General features: G+C 38.8%; 1 protein-coding gene across 1 annotated transcript in view; it reads left to right on the top strand.

The window, feature by feature from the left end:
• The window catches only part of ARSK (arylsulfatase family member K), a 28,469-nt gene extending 20,464 nt beyond the window's left edge, over positions 1 to 8,005 (top strand). Inside the window, exon 8 of the mRNA XM_032212533.1 lies at positions 7,435 to 8,005. Within this exon, the coding sequence (XP_032068424.1) occupies positions 7,435 to 7,703 (269 nt within the window). The 3' untranslated portion in view covers positions 7,704 to 8,005. The remainder of the gene's footprint in view (positions 1 to 7,434) is intronic.
• Positions 8,006 to 12,259: the final 4,254 nt, after the last annotated feature.

Here is a 12,259-nt window from a genome sequence, read left to right as displayed (position 1 = left end):
AGACTGTTATGATTATAAAGGCTTGTATTTACTGCAGACTGAGTGTAAGGTAGAAGAGGATAGTTTTTTTTTCTTCCTCTGCAAATAAGATACCTGTGCAGAGCCATACAATTTAAAATCCTTTTCAGGTGACTTCTCTCAAACTGCTGACAGCATAGGCACATACCCCATTTCTTTTTGTTCAGATAGCAAATGGAGCAACCTATGAATAAGATGTCACCAGCAATCTAAGCATGCTGTTGAATTCCAGACACATACTTTTCTTCTGTAGTTGCTGCAGAGTGTGTGCATGTTTCTGATATTCTTTTTTTTTTTTTTTTTTTTTAAATGTATATTTTATTATGTTTTCATTCTATACAATCACATATTCACTGTGCTTGATCAGGGCATATGACATTGAATAATAAACACGGCCCTCACTCATATAGAAAATGCCCTCTACAATACAAACCCAGTATACCACCTTGGCCTGCCATACACCCTCTTTCAACCCCCTCCAACTTTCATTCTTCCTTCTCACACACCCCTCTACGCCTACTTCCCCTCCCCTTCTTTCTAACCCTATCACTCCCTCTCCATTCCCTCCCTCCCTTCTCCTCCTCCTCTCTCTCACCCTCTCCACCCTCCTTCTTCTTTCACTCGACTCTTTCCTTCGGTATCTATTACCTTCCAGTATATTCGGTTTGTACTATTTTCGCACTAACATTGAAAAGCCACAGTATACAAATACAATCATGGAATTTAACACATATTGTATTTCCCCCCTCCCCCCTCCCCCTAAATCCCCACCTCCCTTCCCTCCCCCCGACTTCCCAAAGACCATACGTGGTATAATTTTTGAACAATCACAGTCTGAAATATCTCTACATTGAACTCAGCTTCTTACTGTTACCCAAATTTTAAACAATTTAAATTATTACTGATACTAAGCATAAGCTATCTGGAGTTTTTTAGTCCCATATTTACTTTTTATGTAATCAATCCACTTTTTCCAGTCTCTTTTGTATCTCTCGTTTGAATGTTCTTTGAGATATGCTGAGATTTTGGCCATTTCGGCTAAGTTCATAACTTTCAAAGTCCATTCTTGAATGGTGGGTAAATCTTTCTTCTTCCAATACTGCGCCACCAAGAGTCTTGCTGCCGTTATTAAATACAGGATCAAATTAGTCTCTGCTACTGTAAAATCAATGCATATACCCAGTAAAAACAGCTGGGGGGTAAATTTTATCCTTCTTTTAAAGATGTTTTGCAGGATCCACCATATTTTTATCCAAAATGCCTTAACATTACGACATGTCCACCATATATGAAAATATGTAGCATCACAAGAACCACATCTCCAACATTTAGGTTGAACATTTGGATACATAGAGGCAAGCTTTTTAGGATCTAGGTGCCATCTATAAAACATCTTATAAAAATTTTCTCTCAAGTTTTGTGCTTGTGTAAATTTCACATTTCTTACCCAGATTCTTTCCCATGTTTCAAGCATTATTGGTTCCTCGACATTCTGAGCCCATTTTATCATACAATCCTTAATCAGTTCCGTTTCAGAATCCATCTGTACTAATACATTATATATCCTCTTTATATGCATTGAGCTTTGATCTCTTATTTGTTTAAACAGATTATCCTCAACTTTTACAAAGCCAGTTTTTTGATCTGTTTTCCACCTAGCTTGTAGTTGACCATACTGAAACCACGTTTGAACTACCTTCTCTTCTTTAAGTACCTCTAAAGATTTTAGTTCCATCACCCCTCTTTCTGAGATAAGAAGTTGTCTATAGGTGGTTCTATCGTGTTTTTGTTCTACATTCATATTTTCAATTGCATGTCTAGGAATTGCCCACATGGGCACTTTATCATTTAGTTTATGTTGATATTTTTTCCAAACCCGCAATAAAGCATTTCTTAAGATGTGATTTTTAAATTTCTTATCCGTTTTTTTGTTAAATAACAGGTAAGCATGCCAACCATATAACAAATCATATCCCTCGATATTCAAAATTCTGTCATTAGTTAGATGAATCCAATCACTAATTGCAGATAATGCCACTGCGTCATAGTATAATTTTAAGTTAGGTAATTTCAATCCTCCTCTTTCACGTGCATCTTGCATTATTTTCATCTTTACCCTCGGCTTCTTTCCTGCCCACACAAATTTGTTGATACCCTTCTGCCATTCTAAAAGATTCGCATCTCTTTTAAGTATTGGTAACATTTGAAAAAGAAATAAAAATTTTGGTAAAATGTTCATTTTTACTGCCGCTATTCTACCCAGCAAGGACAAATGCAGTTTTTCCCACCTTTTCAACTCCAACTGTGTACTATGCCAAAGTGATTCATAATTATACTTGTATAATTTCCCATTTGAGATTGAGATATTAACTCCAAGATATTTAACTTTTTTAACTACCTCACATCTTAGCGTCGCCCCCAGTTCTTCCTTCTGTTTGATAGTCATATTTATAGCTATTATTTTGGTTTTTCCTAGATTTATTTTAAATCCCGAGACTTGACCATATTGATTGATCGTATTCAATAATACCCTACTAGATTCCTGCGGTTGTTCCAATATTATAACCAGATCATCCGCAAATGCACGAATTCTATATTCTTGCTGTCTAATTTTGATCCCTTTTAGACCGCCCAGGCCCCGTATCTTATTCAACAGTATTTCCAAAGTTATAATAAACAATAATGGGGACAGAGGACAGCCCTGTCTTGTACCTTTTTCAATTTGAAAGGAGTCTGTCAGACTTCCATTGACAATGATCTGGGCTGTTTGCTGCTGATATATTGCACCAATTGACCGTAAAAAGCCATCTCCTATCTGCATTTTTTGCAATGTCTTCAGCAGGAATTGCCAATTAACTCGATCAAAGGCTTTCTCCGCATCCAAAAATATGAATGCGGCCGGGATTTGATTGTTCTTTCCCAGGTATTCTAAAGCGTTGATAATTAATCTAACGTTATCCTTCATCTGTCTGCCCTGTATAAAACCAGTTTGATCGGTATGTATCAGTTGCTGAGTTACCCCCATTAGCCTATTTGCTAATATTTTAGTAAAAATTTTATAATCTACATTAAGTAATGAAATAGGTCTGTAATTTTTTGGTTGGGTGAGGTCTTGATCTTCTTTGGGTATCAACGATATGAACGCAGTCTTCCACGAGGGAGGCACTTTCCCTCCCGATTGAATTTTATTGAATAGTTCTCTGAGGGGTTCTACCATTTCTAACTGTAGATATTTATAATAAACAGCTGTTAAACCATCTGTGCCTGGTGCTTTCCCTAACTTTAGTTGTTTAATTGCCTGCAAAATTTCCCCAGAGGTTATAGGTTGGTTCAGCTTATGCCTATGTTCTTCTCTGACTAGGGGGATTTTCTCTTTATCTAGGTATTTGTCTATATCTCCGTCCTTAATTTTATCCCCTTTATACAACTCTGTAAAAAATTCCCGAAATACCTTTTGAATCTCTTCCTGTTGAAACACTTCCTTCCCTCTGTGACACAATTTGGTTACATTTCGAGCTTTCCTTTTTTTTCTAATCTGATAAGCCAACCACCTACCGGGTTTATTTGCATTGCAGAAAGTATTATGTTTAGCATATAATAAACTAGTAGCTACCTGGTCAGAGATCAGCATATCAAACTGAGATTTTAATATAGCAATTGTTTCCCTAATCTTTGTATCTCCTGGATTCAATGTTAATTCTGACTCTTTCCCTTTAATTTCCTCTTCCAATTCTTTTCGTTTTTGCCCTTGTTTGTATCTATGTATTTTATTTATATTCATTAATACTCCTCTCATATACGCTTTGCTTGCATCCCATACATATTCCAAAGATGTACCCTTGTTCATATTGAAGACAAAATATTCTGATAGCAATTTTTTACAATCATTAACATACTTTTCATATCTAAATAAGTTTTCATTCAACCTCCAGGACCTTCTTGCCTGGGCTACCCTTCCCAATTCCATCCAGACTGGATTATGGTCTGAGAGAGCTCTCGCCATAATCTTTGTCTTCTTCACCCTACAAAGTAAATCATTTGTAATTAGTATAAAATCAATCCTTGAAAGAGATTGATGTCTATTGGAAAAAAAGGTAAAGTCATATTCTTCTGCGTGCCTCTCGCGCCAAGCGTCTCGCAATTCAAAGTCGTCCAGCATGTCAAAAAAGGGTTTGGGTAACTTAGCTCGAAATTTGGTGTTCAGGCGAGCTGTCTTCTTATCTCTTTTGGTGTCGATCACGCCATTCCAGTCACCCATTAATATACAAGACTCAAAATCCCACTGTACTAATTTAGCATGGAGATTTCTATAAAATCCATCTTGTTGTTGATTAGGAGCATAAATTCCCAAAAGTAACGTCTTTTTCCCTTCTAAGATTAAATCTAATGCAATATATCTTCCAAAGGGATCTGCTTCAATTAGCTCAGCTTTAATGTCTTTTCTTAAATATACTACTATGCCATTTTTCTTTTCCATGGCTGAGGTCGCAAAATGTTGGCCCAGTTTGGGGTTAAACAAATATTTTTGATCGGTTGATTTGATATGAGTTTCTTGCAAGCAAATTATGTCATTCTTAAACTGTTTAAGATAATGAAATATTTTCTTTCTTTTCTGTGGAGAGTTCAATCCGTTAACATTCCATGTCAAAATCTTAGTTGTCATTTTTGGTTGCCTGAAGCTTTTTTAGAGCCTCCCGCAAGGCCTGTCTCACCTTTGGTTTGGCTCCTCCCACAGCTTCTGAGCTTGTTGCAGTAGCTCCTTGGTCAGTGGCCAATGATTGTTGAGATTGTTGCATAGTAGCTTGTTTATCCGTTTGTCTGGTGGTCTTGCGGTTGGATCTTTTTTCCTTGACTCCTTGCCCTTCCGGAAGAGGGAGATGATACATTTTATCTGATGGTTGTGTGGTTTGCTGTTTATCTTGTTCGTCTCGTGGTTTTTCACCATATCCCGAAGGTTCAGGATATCCCATCTTCAGAATCTTATGATAGAAATCACGAGCTTTCCATACAGAGCTGAGACGATATCTTTGTTTGTCCATTGTAACTATAATACCGAATGGGGCATCCCATCTGTACTGTATCTGGCGCCTTCTGAGCTCTTCCACCAGAAAAGCATAATCTCTTCTGGCTCTTAGCATCTGAGGCGGTATTTCTTTCAGAACAATCAGGTCCTGTCCACCAATTTGAAGCTTAGTATTGTAGGACTCTTGTAGTATCATATTTCTAGATTCTCTTGTAACAAAGTATATTACCACGTCTCGGGGAAGTTGCCTTTGTTTTGCCGCCCATGAGTTAACACGAAAAATCCTGTCAATCTGCCAATCAAAATTGGATCCCGGTTTTCCCACCAGACGGTCAAAAGCTTCAGAAAACATTTGCTTTAAGTTCTCCTGCTTTTCTTCACGCAGCCCCCTCACTCTTAATGCAAGCTCCATCTGCTTATACTGTATCATAATAATTTGTTTTTCAGCATTATCAATTTTTTGTTCCACCACTTCAGTTTTGGATATCAGGTTAGTTTTAGCTTCATTGAGAGTTTCTAAATTATCTTCCATTCCAGAAATATATTCTGTTATCACATTTACAATTCCCATCATATTATCATTCATTTTAGTGACCCTGGTATCGAATTTGTCATATAGAACTTCCATCTCATTCCTTATTTCATCTTTGAAATCTTTAATCATTTCTAGATTCTGTTCTCTGAATTCTTTAAACATTTCTAAGTTCTGTTCTCTGGATTCTTTGAACATTTCCAGAAAAAATTCTTTTGTTAGTACATCTCCACTAGGGGGCATAGATGGTGGGGGCTGCAACTTTGTGCCAGGTATGGGAGACGTTTTTGGAGGTAATTTAACAGAGGTTGATTTGGATGCCATTATATTTTGGTTTTAATTATTTATTCTAAATTACTAATCCACTGTGCTATGTGGAGAAAAAGAAATTCCTCCCCCCCCTTTTTTCCCTTCTTTTTTTTTTTTTTTTCCCAAGGGGTTTTACGGAGGATTTCAAAAGAGAAAGTCCATTTAGAATGTTTGGAATGTGTCTGAGTCAACAAAGAGTCTTGAAAGCTTTAAGGGAGTAGCTCTAATTAAATTATAAGAGATTATTTCTTTACTTCTGTAGCAGGAAGCCGGAGATAACAGATGCAGAAGCTGTAAACGCCATTTTGAAGACAATTAAGCAAAAGAGGTTTTTATAACATTGAAGCTGGTATTTCAGATAGAGAAAAGATTTTAAAGTTCACAAGTTGGTCTTTGCTCGTATTGACTTTTAATAGTCTCTTTTCTAAAGATTGTCCTGAGGGGGAGGGGATCCTGTCTCGTGCTGTGAATAACAGCTGCGAAGTTCAGGTCGGAGTTGAATGACTCAGCTTTGGGTTGATTCTCCCCCTCCGTCCACAGCTCACAAAGAAACAAACTGTGAACTTCAAAGAAGATTCTTACCAGCTGAGATTCCTCACTGCTTTTTTCTTGTCTGAAAAAAGAGTTATCTTCTTGATATTGAGTAGATAACGATCCTGAATTCTGGGGGCAGCTCTGTTAAGCTGCCGACCGGCGACAGGCCACTCCCCGGAAGTGTTTCTGATATTCTAATATGATAATTGTTGTGGCCCGTCAGTAGCCAGCGGAACTGGTGGCAGACTCAGACAGTGAGGAGATTGGGCAGAAACATGGGCCAGTCCTGGAGTCTGGGGAAGGCTCTGATGAGTGCTCTGCATCAGAGGCAGAGATGGGGCTAGGGCCGTTCAACAGTTATCAGCTGCCTTCAGAGTCGGAGATCAGTGGGGCAGAGGAACAGGTGGAGCCTGTTCCTAATGTGCGCATGCGCAGAGCTGCCAGGAAAAAGGAACAGTTAAGGAACAAGGGCCAACTCGGGTATAAAGGCACAGGTGGACAGTGAATGGCCTCTCCCATAGGGAATAAAGAGGAGTGAAAGGGGAGTGGAGTTTGCAGGAGACAGTTTGCTTAATTAGTGTGAAGATTTGTTCGTGACTCTTAGAGACTCCTTGCCAAGTATTTTCTTGTACAGCATTGTGTTTGGAAGATACCGGCCTGGCAGCTCTCCAAACTTGATAAGGTCTGTGGTTGTAAATTCACCCTTGAAAAACTGTTTGCCAGGACTTTGCTGTATGTGAATGAGAAGAATTCACATTAGCTTAATAAAAGGTTTTTTTTAATCAGGACAAGGAATCTGCTTCGTGATTTGGTGAAGCCTAGGTCAGAACAGATAACATAACTGATGGAGGAATTGCAAAGATGGTGTTTATTGCAAAAGTACAGTAATTTCTTGATTTAATTAACATTAATTGTTATTGGAGTGATTCAATTAGACAGACTACAGAATTCTAGTTTTCTAAAATTAAGCTTATATTTATTGTAATTTGTCTTAACCTATTATTTTTCTTTGTTGTAGATCTTTCAACTGACCCAGATGAACTAACCGATGTAGCCACAAAGTTTCCAGCAATCACACAATCTTTGAACAAGAAGCTATACCATATAATTAACTATCCAAAAGTCTCTACTGCTGTTGAACAATATAATAAACAGCAATTCATCAACTGGAAGCAAAGTTTAGGGCAAAACTATTCAGATATAATAGCTAACCTCAGATGGCATTGGAGCTGGAAAAAGAACCCAAAGAAATATCAACATGCCATTGACACATGGATTAATGAATGAATTAGTAAGATTTCAGACAACATTTGTACATGATATTTGAATAATTATATCTTGCTGCTGTAAAAGGGAACATAAAATCAAAATTGTCCACTATTATCAGCCTCCCTATCTCCTTATATAAATTCTCCCTACCAACACATTTCTTAACCAGGGTGCATTAGTCAGATTTAAAACTAATTAAGAAGAAAACCTGATAATGGATAACATGATGCTGCATGATCAGTTGTGTTGCAACATATGCAGTAGTGTGATTGGTCAAATGGTGACGCCATTACAACAGTGCATCCCAGAGGTGGTATTCAGCAGGTTCTAACCAGTTCTAGAGAACAAGTAGCAGAAACTTTGAGTAGTATGGAAAACCGGTAAATACCACCTCTAACTGGCCCCACCCCCATCTATTCTCTGCCTCCCAAGTCCCAGCTGATCGGGAGGAAATGGGGATTTTGCACTAACCTGCAAAAGGGGAGGGAATGGGGATTTTACAGTATCCTTCCCTGCCACGCCTATCAAGCTGTGCCACGCTCACTAAGCTATGCCACACCCACCAAGCCATACCCAAAGAACTGGTAGTAATTTTGAATGCCTCTATTGGCGTATCCCAACATCTAATAGAGTATTTCAGTTGTTGCATTTATACAATCATATGGTCATGCATGTTGTGACATTTCTCCCCTTACTTTCCCAATGATTTGATTGCCTTCTGGGCTTTTTTAATGTAAAAAAATGCCAAACGTATTTCTCTCTACTCCTACAGTATGGCACTCAGAAAAGAAATATACCATGTACTTTCGACTGAGGTTCTCCAAATGGTAGCCTGTAACTAAGCCATACAATGTGAGTCCTTGGTGGCATTTGAACTTGGTTGTTTGCTTGCAGATAGTTTATTACATAGGCATATGTATATGCATACATTTGGTATTGTATAAATCTAGTCCAATATTGATTCAACAAGTCATTAATTAAGCACAGTTTAGTGTGAGATAAAAATGCAGTCTATATCTAACATAAAATAAAGAATGGTTAGTCTAAATCAGTGATGGGCAACCTTTTTGGCGTGGTGTGTCAAAAATCGGCAAAAAATTGAGCATAACTCGCGTTGTGTGTCACTTCGACAAAAACATAATTTTGCGCAATTTATAGTTGCTGCTAATGGCGCTCACAGTTCCCGTTGGCACTCCGCTGTTCCCTGCTGTGGTGCGGTCGTAACCGACAGTCCCAGGAGTAGACTCTCTGTGCCGGCCTGACTGGAGAGAGGCGCGCACTGTTCCCGCGCTCCTCTCCTGCGGGTCCTCCCTCGCCGCGCTGATGACGTGTGTGCACACGGCACGCATGCCTTACCAGCAGCCCCTGCGCTCAGAAAGGGGCGGCGGCGATACAGTAAGTGAGTGTGGGCGGGGGAGATCACACGTCCCGCCCCCCCCCCCGTTCCTCCAGCACAGATTCTTTCATCCTCGGCGGCCGTGCAGGAGCCGAGGATGAATCGCATGAAATCCTGTGCGTGTCACCCCAAATGGCTACGCGTGTCAGCACTGACACGCGTGTCATAGGTTCGCCATCACTGGTCTAAATCATGACTTAAGAGGATAGTTCAACCTTGGCTCCCCAGGGCATTATTTGCTATAATTACCAAGACTGTTGGAAATTTTCAGTCCAATATCATTGATCCAAATGCTGGTTTAGATAAATACACCAACTTCATAGTGCAATTATGAAGTTAACTATAGTTGAATAACACTAATAGGATTCATATTTTTATTATGAGACATAATTATAAAGTGCCACTGGAGATGCCAAAGTTAAATAAAATATGTATGTAGCATCATCCTTTAATCTTATGCATATTATTTTTAATTTAAAAAATCTAGCACTGCTCACACATAATACAATAAACTCACATTCAAAGGAAAGAAATGGAGCAAGAGGGTAATTCAAATGATCTTGTGAACCAATTGTTATACTTTTACTGACTTGCTAAGATAAGAATATGATCGCTTGCTAAGGATAGGGGAAATCCCATAGCAGCTCTGCAGTCGATTGCAATATAATAGTTTAGAGAAGCCAAATTAAGTGGACACAGCAAACACGAGGACATCATTCTGCAAAGCATATTGTGCTAAAACTAGACTTTTAGGCTAAATAGTATACTAAGAACAGCCTTTCAATCATATATGAATTGGAGCAGTAGAAAAGGCCAAAGCCTAATTTCTTATCCCTTGTCCCTTTTTTTCTAAGCATTTTATCTCTACTTGAGAACAAATGATCTAAGTGATTCATAAGTAAGTCTTCCAAGATAAAGTACTTCCCACTGTAGCAGGTTGCATGAAAACATTTGGCCACTCTTTGAGCAATGATAGTGTGTGAAAAACTGCTTCCCAGACATGTTTAGAACAATCAAGATGTTGGCTGAAATTATTAAAGAGCAATTCCTTATATGATTTTTGTCATTTTCAAGAAACAAAATCATCCCATTAGGAATGCAGGACCTGACCAGAAGCATTACCCTCATACTTACCTGCCAACCTAGCAAGTCGAGAGCACATAAAAATTGCAAGTAGAAAAATAGGAACCACCTTTGGTGGGAAGGTAACAGTGTTCCATGTGCCTTTGGCATTTAGTCATGCTGGCCACATGACCACAGAGACTTTGGACAGCGTTCTTCGGCTTTGAAACGGAGATGAGCACTGCCCCTTAGAGTCAGGAACGACTAGCACATATGTGCGAAGGGAACCTTTACCTTTTACCATATGTATCAGATATTCAACAGGATCCCACAAATGGAACATGAGAACAAACTATTATCCAGCAGTATTTTATTCTGAGGCATATTGGAGCTTGGTATGAGGCATGACCAGAAGCCATAGATAGTAGTATTGTCCACAACAGCAATGTTATATTATCAGCACTCAGTTGACTTTGCTTATAAATATATAAAAGTACATTGATTTAGTAATGATCAACTTGTCTCATTGATTTCATTTAGTCCATAATCCAAATATTGTGCTGGATTTTATTTTATATCTAACATTTTGGGCATATGGGATATATGAACAAGGGATACACCAGTCATTACAGTATGAACACTTAGAAAATGTAAATATAAGATTTCACTCACCCAACATGTGGACATATTTGGATGTGTACAAAGGTTTATTCTTTCTAGGTAGCAAAAGTCTTTCCATTAAGGTCTCAGAAGAAGGCAGCCCCTGGTTGGACTGGTCTGGGGTTAAAGGTTAGACAAGGTAGGGCCTGATTAACACTTTGATGAAAGGCCATCAAGAAATCATAAGGCTAACTTCAGAGTAAAAAAACCCCTAACTACTACTATTATCAAGAAAAATACATGGATGTATCTATCTAGTCAGCATGAATCCTAAGAGTTGAAATCTATGCATCTTAAGCGTTTCCAAGGTTGAGAAACATAGTGAGAGTAATGAAGTGATGGAATTTTTTTTTAAAAGCCCCACCCTTTCTTTTCTCTGCTGAATTTGCCTCTCCCACTTTATCATAATAAAGTGCTCATATTCAGAACTTTTTGTCAACTTTTAAGCCATAGTCAATGAGAGATTTCAGTGGTTTTCAATGTTTACCACTTTGTTTTTTCCCATCTTTATATTTTGTTTCTGCAAACTATGTATCACACAAAGTTTAGTATTTGATTTTTTTTGAGGGCCTGAACAGTATTTCTCCTTTAGACCATAAATTTCATCAAGGGGGGAGGGGTTTCTCTGTAAGACAAATTGTCACCCTTTTGTGCCATTGGTGGACATTTTTGAAATTTAGAATGCATTTTATGCACATTTCATTTTTTCATTTTTTTTCATTTTATTAGAATTTATAGGCCGCCCTTTTCCCTGAGGGGACTCAGGCGGCTTACATAAAATAAGGAAGGGGGGGTACGAGACAGTAAACGCAAAAAAATACATAAAAGTAAAATAGTAAACAACATTCATTCATCATTCGGGTGGGGACATATTATCTTTATCCCCAGGCCTGACGGGCTAGCCAGGTCTTAAGGGCTGTGCGGAAGGTCTGGACGGTGGTGAGGGTACGAATCTCCACGGGGAGATCGTTCCAAAGGGTCGGAGCTACTACTGAAAAGGCTCTCCTCCGTGTGGTTGCCAGTCGACACTGACTGGCAGATGGAACTCGGAGGAGGCCTAATCTATGCGATCTAATTGGTCGCAGGGAGGTGATTGGCAGGAGGCGGTCTCTCAAGTACGCAGATCCACTACCATGGAGGGCTTTGAGTGACAAGTAGCACCTTGAAGCGCACCCGGAGATCATGCTGTATGGGAAATAGCCAAGCAAGAAGTATCATTTACAGCATACAAATGGGTGGGAATGCTTCCTGCCCTTTTTTCCTTTCTGAATAATATCTACCCACTCCACAACTTTTATCCCATTTAATGGGTGGAAGGAAAATGCTTCCAAGCCACAGACTGAACTGCAGTCGGGTGTAGTCTTTATGTTCTGGAAAGATTTATCAATTCCATGTAGCACCCAATGGGATTCTTGGAAACAAAATATTGGAAAACAGCACTTTGATTTATAACAAA

This window comes from Thamnophis elegans, chromosome 3, assembly GCF_009769535.1.
Source record: "Thamnophis elegans isolate rThaEle1 chromosome 3, rThaEle1.pri, whole genome shotgun sequence".
Taxonomy (NCBI): domain Eukaryota; kingdom Metazoa; phylum Chordata; class Lepidosauria; order Squamata; family Colubridae; genus Thamnophis; species Thamnophis elegans.
This window is presented reverse-complemented; position numbering and strand designations above follow the sequence as displayed.